At 33.6% G+C, this 17,607-nt stretch overlaps 1 protein-coding gene across 1 annotated transcript in view; it reads right to left on the reverse strand.

The window, feature by feature from the left end:
- LOC139510808 (repetitive organellar protein-like) overlaps nucleotides 1-17,607 on the reverse strand; it is an 88,791-nt gene that overhangs the window by 29,788 nt on the left and 41,396 nt on the right. Inside the window, exons 10-19 of the mRNA XM_071297339.1 lie at nucleotides 16,779-17,309; nucleotides 14,857-15,387; nucleotides 12,934-13,464; nucleotides 10,976-11,538; nucleotides 10,170-10,257; nucleotides 9,310-9,434; nucleotides 8,938-9,076; nucleotides 7,667-7,804; nucleotides 4,296-4,400; nucleotides 1,703-2,158 (exon numbers count right to left, since the gene is read on the reverse strand). Of these exons, the coding sequence (XP_071153440.1) occupies nucleotides 1,703-2,158; nucleotides 4,296-4,400; nucleotides 7,667-7,804; nucleotides 8,938-9,076; nucleotides 9,310-9,434; nucleotides 10,170-10,257; nucleotides 10,976-11,538; nucleotides 12,934-13,464; nucleotides 14,857-15,387; nucleotides 16,779-17,309 (3,207 nt within the window). The remainder of the gene's footprint in view (nucleotides 1-1,702; nucleotides 2,159-4,295; nucleotides 4,401-7,666; nucleotides 7,805-8,937; nucleotides 9,077-9,309; nucleotides 9,435-10,169; nucleotides 10,258-10,975; nucleotides 11,539-12,933; nucleotides 13,465-14,856; nucleotides 15,388-16,778; nucleotides 17,310-17,607) is intronic.

Genomic DNA, 17,607 nt, shown 5'->3' on the forward strand with positions numbered 1-17,607 from the left:
TTTGCTTGCTTTGTTTGTATATCATGTATATATTGTACAATTATATTGGGAAAATGTCCAATTGAATTTAAATAGGATTTATACATTTATACAGGTTTAACTATGTCATATATATATATTGTAATTCAGTGGTTGTCGTTTGTTTATGTGTTACATGTTTTTTGTTCATTTTTTTTTTTTTTTGCATAAATATGGCCGTTAGTTTTCTCGTTTGATTGTTTTACATTGTCTTATCGGGGCCTTTTATAGCTGACTATGTGGTGTGGGCTTTGCTCATTGTTGAAGGCCGTACAGTGACCTATAGTTGTTGATGTTTGTGTCGTTTTGGTCTTTTGTGGATAGTTGTCTCATTGGCAATCATACCACATCTTCTTTTTTATTTATTTATTGTTTGGAGATGTTAATTGTAATTACAAAGCTTATACAAAGAAAGCAAGCAATCCAACCAATGTTTTACTCAAGCATATGGAAATTAGCTGTAAGTAAGATGTAAAGACTATTAAATTGATTGACTGATTGTTACTTGCTTAATGTAACTAGAAGCTCTCAAGAGCTTGTGTCGCTCACCTAACTCTACTTTGGTTTTAGAAATCATGTAAAGATAGATAAAAATCATAACAGATACCCAAATAATAATTGAGGTCAAATTTGGTTTAATATTTGTCCGGTTATTTATTAAAATATCCTGGTAGCCATCTTGAACAGTTAATTGGCAACAAAGTCATGAAAGTAGCAACACTTGGTCAGCACCTCATAAGGAACATTCATGCCATGTTTGGTTTCATCCATTCAGTGATACTCTAAAAGAAGACATTTGTATTAATTTCCTATAGGGTCCTATGTCATGTATGTTAAACTAAGTCCCCACCCCTGGCGGCCATCTTGGATGATGGATCGGCTGCAAAGTAGCAACACTTGGACAGCACCTCAAGAGAAACATTCATGCCATGTTTGGTTCCATTCCATTCAGTGGTTCTCTAAAAGAAGACATGATTATGTATTTCCCATAAGGTCCTATGTTAAACTAAGTCACTCACTGGCAGCCATCTTAGATGAGGGATCGGCTGCAAAGTAACAACACTTGGTCAGCACCTCATAAGGAACATTCATACCATGTTTGGATTCATTCCATTCATAATCATTGGTTCTCTAAAAGAAGACATTTGTATGTATTTCCCATAGGGTCCTATGTTAAACTAAGTCCACCGCTGGCAGCCATCTTGGATAATGGATCAGCTGCAAAGTAACAATACTTGGTCAGCACCTCATAAGGAAATTTCATGCCATGTTTGGTTTCCTTCCTTTCACTGGTTCTCTATGTAGTGACTGGAAAGGGTAAAAAATCATCAGAAAATGTAGAAGGCACCTGGAAACAACACCAGATCATTTGATACTGCAGCTTATAGATGGGAACTCAGATTTGGATAGTGTCAAGGTAAAAAATGTTAATCTCTTGTGAAAAGAAATAAAAAATATGTTAACACTGTAGTTAATTAATAAAGATATCATTACACTTCCCCTCAGGCCAATACAGCAAGCCTCAGATAAATAACAAGGCCAATACAGAAATACTCACGTAATAATATCACAATAATTCCCAAGAGGCTTGTAATTTCCTAGTAGGAATATAAGGAAATTTACTTAAGGCCTGTTGAAAATTATTATTATTGAAACAAAACAGTTATTTTAAAAATATGCTTACCTCTTTTTTTTGTATTCTCTTTCATCTTTTTTTCTGTATCATTTTTCTCATCAGTGACAGTAACAGCTATGTTTTCCTCAGTGATGCTTTTCACCTCAGTAGTTTTGAGTCCAATTTCTGTTTCCTCATTTTCCATAACTCCTTCAGCTGTTTCATTGTTTTTCTCCATTTCAATATTTTCTATACACCCTTTACTTTGAATCATTTCACATATGTCTAGATTTATCTCCCTTGTATAATTTCCTGTTTCCATGACAGATGTATCTTCTGGTTCTGCCTCCATTTCAGTATTTAGACTATCTTCCTGATCATTGGTAGTTGTCAAATTAACACCATCAATGTCCGTATACAACAAATTATCTTCAAGGTCATCTTTGCAGACTTTCATGACTTTATCTTCATCTCCATGCTGACTTGACTCATCTTTTGTATCCATGTCAATCTCTTTTTCAGTTTCTGGATTATTATAAAAAAAAAGTATGTTTCAATACATTTTATGTTGAGATATCATAAGCTTTAATACTAGTGCCTCAAAGCGCCTGTTATGTCCACCTTTCATCTATGCATAATATTGACTGTGAGTACCAGAATATTGAAAGCAACATCATCTGATGAAAGTTTAAAACTACACACTGCATATGACAGCAAGTTCAAGTGGTACTTTTGATATTTAGGAACGGACCATTTGATTTTCTAGGGGGGGTCCTGGAGTTTTATATCAAGCCAGATTTTTTTTAACCATGCTAACAAAGCAAGATATGTTTTTCATTCGATCCAAAGCATCAAGTTTTTTTTTTTCAATATCAAATATATTCATGTCATACTTGCTGAAGATGAAGCTAGAATATTTTTTTTTAGCAACATAATATTGACTGTGAGTACCAGAATATTGAAAGCACCATCATCTGATGAAAGTTTAAAACTACACACCCTTGTGATGAGTCATGCCAAATTTGGTTTAAACTACAATCCCATAAAATGCTTTGTATAAACTGTTTTGTGGTAGCAGCAATATTGGATTCCAGAGGATGGTCATCATTTTTAAATTCAACCGTCTAAGCAACATTATTTTTGTAATAAATTAGTTCAAATATGCTATTAATATATAATTTTTAATCAGATTTTTTCTTTAAATAATTTATTTGGAAAATTTCTATTTATAGTCGGGGTAGCAATACAGAAGGGACCATCAAAGAACAAATTTGCAAACATTTGTTCCTCATGGGACCAAAATTGGTGTTTTACCCTTATAATTCAGGTCTTATTTGTTTACACATGTATGACCAATTTGCTTCCAAGGAGAAGATATTATAGTATAGTGTCCCATAAGGTTCTAAGTAAAAACAACATTCCCTGGTGGTAGCCTAACTGGATGCCAGGCGATGGTAATAAGATATAAATGTAACAAGAGTGCACACACTGAAATGTCTCACATAAACTTAAAATTATCAATGATCCATGAAAATGAGGTCCTGGTCAGATAATCATAGTCAGACGGACATGTACACCTTACAATTGTTCCATACACCAAATATAGTTGACCTAATGCTTATAGTATCTGAGAAAAAAATACCAAAACACAAAAAACATTGACCTATGAACCATGAACATGAGGTCAAGGACAAAGACACCTGACAGACAGACAGACATGTACACCTTACAATCATTCCATATACCAAAATTAGTTGACCTATTGCTTATAGTACTAGAAAAACAGACCAAAACACAAAAAACATAACATTGACCAATGAACCATGAAAATGAGGTCATGGACAAATGACACCTGTCAGACAGACAGGTTCACCTTACAATCATCCCGTACACCAAATATAGTTGACCTATTGCTTATAGTATTAGAAAAACAGACCAAAACACAAAAACTTAACATTGACCAATGAACCGTGAAAATGAGGTCAAGGTCAGATGAAATCTGCAGGACTGACATGTACACCTTAAAATCATTCCAAACACCAAATATATTTGACATACTGCTTACAGTATCTGAGAAACAAACCTTATCACGTAAATTTAACTTTGATCACTGATCCATGAAATAAGGTCAAGGTCAGGTGAAACCTGTCTGACAGACATGTAATCTCCATGGAAATGAGATATGCAATGCTAATACAACTGCATACCAAATATCATTGACCTACCACAAGTGGTTCCTCATAAACTGAACTAATCACAAACTAGTATATTGTTAACATCACTGCCGCCATCAGAAACAGCATACCTAAGAGACAATAACTCAAAGTTCATATATAAATAGCTATTATGTGAAAAAAATATAACAGTATTCAGTTAAAAGAAAGTTGATTAGCAATGAATGTATAGATAGACCCATCACACTGTTTAGCATGTTCACATAAGGCATAGGCCTGGAAGCACTGGTTTGTAGTTCCTGGGAAAAATGCGAAGAATGGGAGAAATGGGGTGGTCAAAGGGATGGAAGGACACATGGATGGACAGACAGGGGTAAAACAGCATCTTCGGTGCAGTAGTATAATGAATCTGTATATAAAATTAGCCCTTCCATTTTACACACCAACTAACACACAGGAATCTAATAATATAACAATTCTAATCTTACTAGGAGTAAGTACATAATCCGACACTGGCAGCAGCTTATAGACAGTCAAACAATCCAATGCCCATTCTCTAGATACTGATATCATACCATGATGATCGTAATACTCTGAAATAAACAATTAAACTACAAAATACACAAATTATATTCAATGCAAACAAAAACAGATTATAAATCCTTTACACTGGTAAAGAAACATTTCATGTGAATCCAAATAAAGTAGACAGCATCAATTTGAATAATTCATTAGAAACCAGTAACAAGTGTGTTCCGGTAGATATGAATACAATGTTGCCCCTATTTCACATTGAATTTGGCATCTAGATGTAAAACCTTCATCTCACCCAAGTTTTCTCCACAAAAATCTTCAAACCAAATTTACATAAGTTATTCTGAGTAGTTCAATAGTTATTACATGGAAACCACCATTTTTTGACTTGCAAAATTTCATATTGCCATTAGGGCTTTAACTCTGAATGGAAAATAGCCTGGAACCCAAATTCAAACTCATAAGGAGGATGCATAATAAGAGCAATTATTCGGCCCCTGAAAAAGCAAAAGAAGTAAACTAATTCAATAAAATAAAAATGAGAATGGAAATGGGGAATATGTCAAAGAAACAACAACCCATTCAAAGAGCAGACAACAGTCGAAAGCCACCAAAGGGTCTTCAACGCAGTGAGAAATTTCCCCACCCGGTGGTCCTCAGCTGGCCCCTAAATAAAATTGTGTACTAGTTCAGTGAAAATGGACGTCACACTAAACTCCAAAACATGAAAACGAACTAAAATTAAAAAAACATACAAGACTAACAAAGGCCAGAGGTTCCTGACTTGGGAGAGGTGCAAACATGCTGTGGGTTAAACATGTTTTGTGAGATCTTATTTATCTAATCTGGCAATTTCAGTGCAGAAAGGTCACTTGTAATGTCACTATGACGTCATAAACATGTTGAAATTGACATATTTGACCTAAAATTGCCATTAATTTCATACATAGTTTTTAGAGAAAATAAAAATGATCTCAGGCCTTACCCAAAAAGATATTTTACACACATAAACATTTTTGTAAAATACATCTTGTAGCAAAATATCTTTTTGGGTAAACCTTGACTCATATCTTAATATTTATGACACTAGCTAAAAATGAGGCTATTATGACAGTTTTTTGACGTTTTGCACTAAATGCAAGAAGTTTTACGAAGAACGGGCAGATTTAATACTGCTGTTCCTCAATCCCAATCTTAACCAGAGCATACCATTGGAGTATGTTCGATAAGGTCCTAAAATGGCCCCCTTTTTTAGCGTTAGTTTCAAATTCCGATTTATTGACTAATATCACAATAGATTATAGCTAATACATTGACTAGATAGGATATAAGCCATTTTGTGGAAAATTTTACAATTCTGGGTTTCATTATGACGTCACAAGTTGTACTTATATTGATTTTTCACGAAAAAATCAATGAAAATGGGTAAATTTCCAAAGATTATTTGACAGGAAACATAGAGCGCATACGTCGACAACAAAGATCTTTTAAAATAATGTTTGTGAAGACATTTAACATGTCTTATTTGAATATTAAGCTTGTCGACGCCTGCGCTCTATGTTTCCTGGTCCTTTATTTGGTTGAAATCCAGCTGATTTTGTCAAATTTCACCAAAATCTCTTATCTTGACCTTTTTGGGATGTAAAAATCAACGTGTTAGAACTAAACTTTGACAAAAACAGCTCTGTTTAACTTCCTCACATGTCTCTAAGGCAACTTAAAACAATTAGTGTCTTGTAACCATGAACTTTATAATTGGGGCCAAATATGGCACTTACCGAACTTACTCCTTTAAGCACAGAGAAGAAAATACATCGAAGAAAACGCACCAGAGAGGAAAACCGTACATTGGGACAATTCGTGCCAACAGGCCTTAAGATTGAGGATTGAGGAACTCTAATACTAATATGTGAGACAAAATTCAAAAATATAAATACTGATGCCTGACAGACTAATGTCTTATGAACATCTGAAGGATGTTTTTTGATAGATTTAAAATATCTTTTGATATAATTCAAGGGGCCAAAAAGATGACCAATGTAGGAAAGATACCTTCTCCTTTGAAAGATCGACAGACAAACTGACAAATGAAAGCTCAAATGACTAAACGCAAAGGACGGTATCACTATTTTTGAATTAGTATAACAAGTTAACAGACAAGGAAGGAAGAAAGATGACAACCATTGACACTGACAGATAAGGGGAGCCAAGTTTTGACATTAGCTCAAACGGACATCGAGTCCAGGTGAGCAAACAAGCTCCAGAAATTGTAGTTTTCACAAAAGTTTGTTTGTCCCAGTGCTGTAATTCTGTCAAAAATTGGTCAGTCAGATCAGCTTTAACCAAAACCATAGAGAAACCATAGGCTCCCAGGAGCCTGTAATTGCTCACCTGAAGCCATGAATTGCCAATTTTTTTTAAATTTTCTATTTTTAGTAACAGTGGTGGCCATGTTTGATGACCTTTGGGGTGGTCATAATTCTGAAAGAGAATCATATATATATGTAGCACTTCCATAAGTTAGGTAGAAGCTGTTTGCTTACAAGATTTTTAATGATTTTTTTCTATGATTTTCTATTTTTAGTAATAGTGACTGCCATATTTGATGGTGTTTGGGTTCATCAAACATAATTCTTAAAGTGGATCATGTATTTATTATTTCCATGAAGTTCCATAACAATTATTTGTTTACATGATTTTTTATTGAGTTTTTGGCATAATTTTCTATTTGTAGCAATGGTGGCTGACATGTTTGATTGCTACATCAACCATAAATAAAAGGATCATCTATATATCATTTCAATAAAGTTTGGTAGCAATTGGTTGTTTACAGGATTTTCTATTTTTATTAACAGTGGCATGTTTGATAGCCATTGCGGGTCATCAACCATCATTCTGAAAGAAACTCAGTCTCTCATATGAATCTTTTTCTAAAGTTTGGTAGAAATTGGCCCTTTGATTTTTTAGATGATTTTACCCATATGTTCTATTTATAGACATGACCGCCATGTTGGATGGTTGCCAGTATCATTGGACACAATTTTTGAAAGTAGACACCCTAAGGATGATTCAGGCCAATTTTGGTTTATATTGATCCAGTGGTTTCAGAGGAGAAGATAGAACATTTTTACGGCAGACAGATGACAAGGGATTCCATGTGGTGGCAAAAAAGTCCAGAAAACCTTAGTTGTGCAATGATGGACAAGAATGTATGCTTCTGCCACTTTTTTAGATGGATGCATGGAAGGATTGAATAATTATCAACAGATGGACAGATTATTCAAAATGACCTATTCCTCTTCTTTTTTTTTAAATTCATACTTACCTTTGAAAAGTTTGAGTTTATCTGGAGATGGTTCTTCATCTGAACATGTGATAAGTAAAGAACCCTGTTTGTCTATTATATCTTTTGATTCATACTTCACATGGCCTCCACAGGATACCAATAAACTTTTCAAATCATCTAAAACACATATAAATTATATTTTTTCACTTATACATTGTTCCAGTATAACCAATATAATTACAATATATTAAGTAAATTGCAGCAAATATATGCAAATCTATCTCATTTTATCATGTTTATATACATATGTCTTAACAATCATATATTTAATGTGGTTCTTACTTATTTGTCGCTTTGAAATGGAAACATCATAATTAAACCTTCTCCCCCTTGAAAAACAAACTGAGAAAATACAGGGGTTTCTAAGTTTCTAATAACAGATTAGACTGTAAATTAACAAATCAAAATTGTTATGATAAACAGTTGTGGAATCTTTTTTTTCTAGGAAATGTCCTGATTTTAATAAAAGTATTTCTGGAAAAATTCGACACATGCACAATGATGATTTACATTTTTTGGTTATAAACAGAAACACCTGTTTATATCTCATTTAGTAAGCACACTTCACAAATTCCTGTAATTTAAGAGAATTATACAAAAGATTAATAAATGAATTCTGGAGGAAACCATTGACAGTTAAAAGCACAAATTACTTTCTATTTGTTTCATTTCTACCATTATTTACCTTATCAAGCTGATCAGGATTTATCTGTCCACAGGTATGACCCTTTAATCACTTGTCAAATAGTTAATTGGCCATTTAAACTGTCAATTAGGGACTATAATCTGGTTGTGTAAATTATTTAGTAATTTAATTATGGAGCAATAACTAACTGGATTATTTTGATAAGATTTGCAGATTATGTCCGCAGAAAGGACATTTCATATTTTTACCGGACAAGTCCAGAGTATATGGACAAAATCAGATGCCTGATCTAAGGAACATTCCCAAAATATCATTATTCAATCTGTCAAGCGGCTTCTCAGAAGAAGATTTTTGAAATTTCAGCCAATCAGAATGCATTATTGGCCCTGGTAGCAATGTTGAATTTCTTATCAGCACCAAAACTAAGTACCATCCAATCAACATTCCTGCCCAGTTTGGGTCCTATTGGCCAAGTGGTTTGGAAGAAGATGATTAAAATATGAAAAGTTTACGGACTGATGGATGGATATAAAATGATGGCAAGGGCTCACACTAGTCTTTGGCAAGGTGAGCTAAGAACACACTAGTCAAAGGACAATACTACCTTTCTGTAAGTCTTTACTTTTTCCAATAACTAAAAAATGCATGTTATCAAACAAAGGACCAGAGGTATTAAGTCTGGCTCTCTTTGGACCACTATGTAATTGTTCTGTCCCAGTATCTCCTTTGATTTCAAATGGATCCTGAAATATACAATGACCTGAATCACATTGGTGTTTTGTTTGATTCTATTCCTGGTATAACTTTAAAGGTGACAATTCTGGGGAAAACAGTGTTATGTTGTGAAAGTACTATCATTTGTATGAAAATGAAAAACATTTTTCAGATTTATGCTGATCCTAAGACGGTAGCACAAAGTTTTATATTTTATATTACAAGTTGTGAAATAAGTAATTAATTAGGAATTCAATTTTACCTCAGGTAATAAATGACCGGCACCTCTTGAAGCTATTACCCATTGGTAATCTAAAATCCAACATTTTTGAGACAGCCCCAGGAAAAACTTCAATGTCCTGTCACAAATACCACTTCCAATGGGATCTGCAATAAACACCAAGTGTGTAAATTCTAACTAGTTCTGTAATGTGAATAATTATTTTTAGGATTTTTTTTAATTTCTCTTCTGTTTACTTTAGACCCAATTAGCACCAATATAAGCACTCCAGATCAAAGCCAGAGTAATTTATAAATGCATCCCCTGTGTATTTTATCCAGAAGTACAGATTTTTTTCCTTTCTTTCAAGCTGACTTTTCAGTTTTCAACATTAGACTAAGCCGTCAAATCTATTTTCAAATGTATGAAAATGATTTAAGCATTTCCCCCCATTTGATTTCTATACAGTCATTTGCTCTGTTGGCTATACTAGAGGAGTAGTTTCTCAGGATTGACAATGTCTATGTTTAGGATGCTGTGATATTTTTTTTTAGGTCCCCATCCTAAAAAAAAGGCCCCCTTTTCAGATTTTGCTGATTATCAAACTCATCCCTTGATTTGATGAGTGGAAACCATTAACCTTTATTCAAATTTGTAAAGGATCTGAAAAAAGGTGATAGAATGGTGACAAGAAAGTGATGAAGGACTGACTGAAGGAAGGGACACAAACATTATACCCTCTGCAACTTAATTATGTGTGGGATATAATAAAACAGCTTAAAATAAATTAAAAAGTTCTACTGATAAATTTTATGGAATTGACATTAGCATGTGATTAGGGTCCATTACAATAACTTGGTGCCCATGTATTTTCTTTAGAAAAGTTTAGATATAGAAATTACCTGTCTTTACTATAACGTGTGTTACATCTTTATCAAACTTTGTACAAAACTGACACTGATTCAAAACTGCCAATTTTTGAAGTTCTTTCTGCAATACAATAATAACAACTAAAGTTGTTAATCACTAAAGATAAGAGATAACATCTTGCCTAAAACATTTACCTAGCTACGCCCAATTATAGAACTTATATTTTTAACAAGTCTTTTATACATGTACATGATGTATGTTGAAATTTATGAAGTCAATTGATTAAAATTCAATAAATATCATTATTGTATAGCAATATAATATTTCCCACAGAAAGTAACCAAAAGTTAGCGTGCAATAAATTCTAATATTGCACTAGTGCAATAAATCTTCAAAAATTCATGACGTCATCAACGACAAAATCTTAGTTTAAACCAATTTTTACTTTAAAATATTATATTGCTATACAATAAAAGGGTTATTGCATGAATATTGGGGAATATTGCCCCTCGTAGAACATATATTGGACTCGCAAGCTCGTGCAATATAAAATTCTACTCGGGACAATATTTCCCAATATTCATGCAATAACCCTATATTATGAAACTGGTATCAAGAGTATACATCAAATCTATGAAAATTAGTATGCCAAGAAAAATAAGGAATTACTGCACAATGAAAAGTTACTGTTTTTTACCTGACTTTGAAAAAGACATAAAAACCTTATTAATCACATATTCTATACACATCAGGATATCACTGATTCAGTAGTGGGAGTAAAATAAGTTACAATACTTGTTCACAATCACAAGTGAAATTTTAAATGAATTGTACCTACCAATTGAGGGACATGTAAACCAGTTGATAGAAAACATTTTTTTGTATTCTCTTTCATCTTTTTTTCTGTATAATTTTTCTCATCAGTGACAGTAACAGCTATGTTTTCCTCAGTGATACTTTTCACCTCAGTAGTTTTGAGTCCAATGTCACCGGTATTTTTATTTTTGTTTTGGTCCTCTACTCTTTTGTTCTCTTCACTTTCAACCATTTTCACGTTTGTTTCTGTTTCCTCATTTTCCATCACTCCTTCAGCTGTTTCATTGTTTTTCTCCATTTCAATATTTTCTATACACCCTTTACTTTGAATCATTTCACATATGTCTAGATTTATCTCCCTTGTATAATTTCCTGTTTCCATGACAGATGTATCTTCTGGTTCTGCCTCCATTTCAGTATTTAGACTATCTTCCTGATCATTGGTAGTTGTCAAATTAACACCATCAATGTCCGTATACAACAAATTATCTTCAAGGTCATCTTTGCAGACTTTCATGACTTTATCTTCATCTCCATGCTGACTTGACTCATCTTTTGTATCCATGTCAATCTCTTTTTCAGTTTCTGGATTATTATAAAAAAAAAGTATGTTTCAATACATTTTATGTTGAGATATCATAAGCTTTAATACTAGTGCCTCAAAGCGCCTGTTATGTCCACCTTTCATCTATGCATAATATTGACTGTGAGTACCAGAATATTGAAAGCAACATCATCTGATGAAAGTTTAAAACTACACACTGCATATGACAGCAAGTTCAAGTGGTACTTTTGATATTTAGGAACGGACCATTTGATTTTCTAGGGGGGGTCCTGGAGTTTTATATCAAGCCAGATTTTTTTTAACCATGCTAACAAAGCAAGATATGTTTTTCATTCGATCCAAAGCATCAAGTTTTTTTTTTCAATATCAAATATATTCATGTCATACTTGCTGAAGATGAAGCTAGAATATTTTTTTTAGCAACTGAATAAGCCAGATAACTTTTTTTTTTCAAAATGGAGGCCACATTAATTTTTTTCCAAAAAAAACAGCCCCCCCCCCCCCCCCCCCCCTAAAATGAAAATTAAATGGTCTGTGCCTTAGTGACAGTAAAGTCTTTTTTTGGTAATGTAGAGGCTCACCAGCACCTGCATTGCTTATCTTGCTACCAGGGGTACCATAATGAATATGAATCAGTTCCAACCAAAAATTTATTGCAAGAGTATCACATTCATCATTTTTATACTTTTCTTTTTGCTAATTATCACATGATATCACAATCATCATTTTTATACATTTCCTTTTGCTCTGTTTTGTGTATCAGACTTAAATAAGCTTTTCATTAATATCAAACTGTTACATTAAGGATTCCCATAACACAAATTGGTGAACACATCATAAATATTTTCCATCAATAGAAACAATGAGGAGGGGTAGGAGGGGTCCTGATCCCGAAATCCCGGGCTTAAAAACACGATATCCCGAGGTCCCGAATTTAAAAAAAAATAAATCCCGGATCCCGAAATTTGAAAAAAAGAATTCCTTGATCCCGAAGGGGTAAATTCCGAAATCCCGAGCTTAAAAACACCCGATCCCGGAGTCCCGATAAAGGTCCTATCCCCCCTCAACAATTATTATGGAAGTATAATTACATTTGCAAGTATCTAAATAACTATATATATAGCTCGTATTGCTCAAATGGCAGTCACTGTGGATAATTCTGATAGGCACCATTTCACAAACATTTGGTCCAAATAGCCTCAGTGTAAAAAAAAAATCAGAAAATTTTCTATTTTTTGGAATGGCAGCCATCTTTGTTGACAGGTGGGTCATCAGACATAATTCTGAAAGGGCCCCATTATAGGACAATAATTCCCAACAGCCTTGTAATTTCCAAGTAGGAATATAAGGAAATTTAAGGCCTGTTGAAAATTATTATTATTGAAACAAAACAGTTATTTTAAAAATATGCCTACCTCTTTTTTTTGTATTCTCTTTCATCTTTTTTTCTGTACCATTTTTCTCATCAGTGACAGTAACAGCTATGTTTTCCTCAGTGATACTTTTCACCTCAGTAGTTTTGAGTCCAATGTCACCGGTATTTTTATTTTTGTTTTGGTCCTCTACTCTTTTGTTCTCTTCACTTTCAACCATTTTCACATTTGTTTCTGTTTCCTCATTTTCCATAACTCCTTCAGCTGTTTCATTGTTTTTCTCCATTTCAATATTTTCTATACACCCTTTACTTTGAATCATTTCACATATGTCTAGATTTATCTCCCTTGTATAATTTCCTGTTTCCATGACAGATGTATCTTCTGGTTCTGCCTCCATTTCAGTATTTAGACTATCTTCCTGATCATTGGTAGTTGTCAAATTAACACCATCAATGTCCGTATACAACAAATTATCTTCAAGGTCATCTTTGCAGACTTTCATGACTTTATCTTCATCTCCATGCTGACTTGACTCATCTTTTGTATCCATGTCAATCTCTTTTTCAGTTTCTGGATTATTATAAAAAAAAAGTATGTTTCAATACATTTTATGTTGAGATATCATAAGCTTTAATACTAGTGCCTCAAAGCGCCTGTTATGTCCACCTTTCATCTATGCATAATATTGACTGTGAGTACCAGAATATTGAAAGCAACATCATCTGATGAAAGTTTAAAACTACACACTGCATATGACAGCAAGTTCAAGTGGTACTTTTGATATTTAGGAACGGACCATTTGATTTTCTAGGGGGGGTCCTGGAGTTTTATATCAAGCCAGATTTTTTTTAAACAATGCTAACAAAGCAAGATATGTTTTTCATTCGATCCAAAGCATCAAGTTTTTTTTTTCAATATCAAATATATTCATGTCATACTTGCTGAAGATGAAGCTAGAATATTTTTTTTAGCAACTGAATAAGCCAGATAACTTTTTTTTTTCAAAATGGAGGCCACATTAATTTTTTTCCAAAAAAAAAACAGCCCCCCCCCCCCCCCTAAAATGAAAATTAAATGGTCTGTGCCTTAGTGACAGTAAAGTCTTTTTTTGGTAATGTAGAGGCTCACCAGCACCTGCATCGCTTATCTTGCTACCAGGGGTACCATAATGAATATGAATCAGTTCCAACCAAAAATTTATTGCAAGAGTATCACATTCATCATTTTTATACTTTTCTTTTTGCTAATTATCACATGATATCACAATCATCATTTTTATACATTTCCTTTTGCTCTGTTTTGTGTATCAGACTTAAATAAGCTTTTCATTAATATCAAACTGTTACATTAAGGATTCCCATAACACAAATTGGTGAACACATCATAAATATTTTCCATCAATAGAAACAATGAGGAGGGGTAGGAGGGGTCCTGATCCCGAAATCCCGGGCTTAAAAACACGATATCCCGAGGTCCCGAATTTAAAAAAAAATAAATCCCGGATCCCGAAATTTGAAAAAAAGAATTCCTTGATCCCGAAGGGGTAAATTCCGAAATCCCGAGCTTAAAAACACCCGATCCCGGAGTCCCGATAAAGGTCCTATCCCCCCTCAACAATTATTATGGAAGTATAATTACATTTGCAAGTATCTAAATAACTATATATATAGCTCGTATTGCTCAAATGGCAGTCACTGTGGATAATTCTGATAGGCACCATTTCACAAACATTTGGTCCAAATAGCCTCAGTGTAAAAAAAAAATCAGAAAATTTTCTATTTTTTGGAATGGCAGCCATCTTTGTTGACAGGTGGGTCATCAGACATAATTCTGAAAGGGCCCCATTATAGGACAATAATTCCCAACAGCCTTGTAATTTCCAAGTAGGAATATAAGGAAATTTAAGGCCTGTTGAAAATTATTATTATTGAAACAAAACAGTTATTTTAAAAATATGCCTACCTCTTTTTTTTGTATTCTCTTTCATCTTTTTTTCTGTACCATTTTTCTCATCAGTGACAGTAACAGCTATGTTTTCCTCAGTGATACTTTTCACCTCAGTAGTTTTGAGTCCAATGTCACCGGTATTTTTATTTTTGTTTTGGTCCTCTACTCTTTTGTTCTCTTCACTTTCAACCATTTTCACATTTGTTTCTGTTTCCTCATTTTCCATAACTCCTTCAGCTGTTTCATTGTTTTTCTCCATTTCAATATTTTCTATACACCCTTTACTTTGAATCATTTCACATATGTCTAGATTTATCTCCCTTGTATAATTTCCTGTTTCCATGACAGATGTATCTTCTGGTTCTGCCTCCATTTCAGTATTTAGACTATCTTCCTGATCATTGGTAGTTGTCAAATTAACACCATCAATGTCCGTATACAACAAATTATCTTCAAGGTCATCTTTGCAGACTTTCATGACTTTATCTTCATCTCCATGCTGACTTGACTCATCTTTTGTATCCATGTCAATCTCTTTTTCAGTTTCTGGATTATTATAAAAAAAAAGTATGTTTCAATACATTTTATGTTGAGATATCATAAGCTTTAATACTAGTGCCTCAAAGCGCCTGTTATGTCCACCTTTCATCTATGCATAATATTGACTGTGAGTACCAGAATATTGAAAGCAACATCATCTGATGAAAGTTTAAAACTACACACTGCATATGACAGCAAGTTCAAGTGGTACTTTTGATATTTAGGAACGGACCATTTGATTTTCTAGGGGGGGTCCTGGAGTTTTATATCAAGCCAGATTTTTTTTAAACAATGCTAACAAAGCAAGATATGTTTTTCATTCGATCCAAAGCATCAAGTTTTTTTTTTCAATATCAAATATATTCATGTCATACTTGCTGAAGATGAAGCTAGAATATTTTTTTTAGCAACTGAATAAGCCAGATAACTTTTTTTTTTCAAAATGGAGGCCACATTAATTTTTTTCCAAAAAAAAAACAGCCCCCCCCCCCCCCTAAAATGAAAATTAAATGGTCTGTGCCTTAGTGACAGTAAAGTCTTTTTTTGGTAATGTAGAGGCTCACCAGCACCTGCATCGCTTATCTTGCTACCAGGGGTACCATAATGAATATGAATCAGTTCCAACCAAAAATTTATTGCAAGAGTATCACATTCATCATTTTTATACTTTTCTTTTTGCTAATTATCACATGATATCACAATCATCATTTTTATACATTTCCTTTTGCTCTGTTTTGTGTATCAGACTTAAATAAGCTTTTCATTAATATCAAACTGTTACATTAAGGATTCCCATAACACAAATTGGTGAACAAATCATAAATATTTTCCATCAATAGAAACAATGAGGAGGGGTAGGAGGGGTCCTGATCCCGAAATCCCGGGCTTAAAAACACGATATCCCGAGGTCCCGAATTTAAAAAAAAATAAATCCCGGATCCCGAAATTTGAAAAAAAGAATTCCTTGATCCCGAAGGGGTAAATTCCGAAATCCCGAGCTTAAAAACACCCGATCCCGGAGTCCCGATAAAGGTCCTATCCCCCCTCAACAATTATTATGGAAGTATAATTACATTTGCAAGTATCTAAATAACTATATATATAGCTCGTATTGCTCAAATGGCAGTCACTGTGGATAATTCTGATAGGCACCATTTCACAAACATTTGGTCCAAATAGCCTCAGTGTAAAAAAAAAATCAGAAAATTTTCTATTTTTTGGAATGGCAGCCATCTTTGTTGACAGGTGGGTCATCAGACATAATTCTGAAAGGGCCCCATTATAGGACAATAATTCCCAACAGCTTTGTAATTTCCAAGTAGGAATATAAGGAAATTTAAGGCCTGTTGAAAATTATTATTATTGAAACAAAACAGTTATTTTAAAAATATGCCTACCTCTTTTTTTTGTATTCTCTTTCATCTTTTTTTCTGTACCATTTTTCTCATCAGTGACAGTAACAGCTATGTTTTCCTCAGTGATACTTTTCACCTCAGTAGTTTTGAGTCCAATGTCACCGGTATTTTTATTTTTGTTTTGGTCCTCTACTCTTTTGTTCTCTTCACTTTCAACCATTTTCACGTTTGTTTCTGTTTCCTCATTTTCCATAACTCCTTCAGCTGTTTCATTGTTTTTCTCCATTTCAATATTTTCTATACACCCTTTACTTTGAATCATTTCACATATGTCTAGATTTATCTCCCTTGTATAATTTCCTGTTTCCATGACAGATGTATCTTCTGGTTCTGCCTCCATTTCAGTATTTAGACTATCTTCCTGATCATTGGTAGTTGTCAAATTAACACCATCAATGTCCGTATACAACAAATTATCTTCAAGGTCATCTTTGCAGACTTTCATGACTTTATCTTCATCTCCATGCTGACTTGACTCATCTTTTGTATCCATGTCAATCTCTTTTTCAGTTTCTGGATTATTATAAAAAAAAAGTATGTTTCAATACATTTTATGTTGAGATATCATAAGCTTTAATACTAGTGCCTCAAAGCGCCTGTTATGTCCACCTTTCATCTATGCATAATATTGACTGTGAGTACCAGAATATTGAAAGCAACATCATCTGATGAAAGTTTAAAACTACACACTGCATATGACAGCAAGTTCAAGTGGTACTTTTGATATTTAGGAACGGACCATTTGATTTTCTAGGGGGGGTCCTGGAGTTTTATATCAAGCCAGATTTTTTTTAACCATGCTAACAAAGCA

This window comes from Mytilus edulis, chromosome 2 (genome assembly GCF_963676685.1).
Source record: "Mytilus edulis chromosome 2, xbMytEdul2.2, whole genome shotgun sequence".
NCBI classification, from domain to species: Eukaryota; Metazoa; Mollusca; class Bivalvia; order Mytilida; family Mytilidae; genus Mytilus; species Mytilus edulis.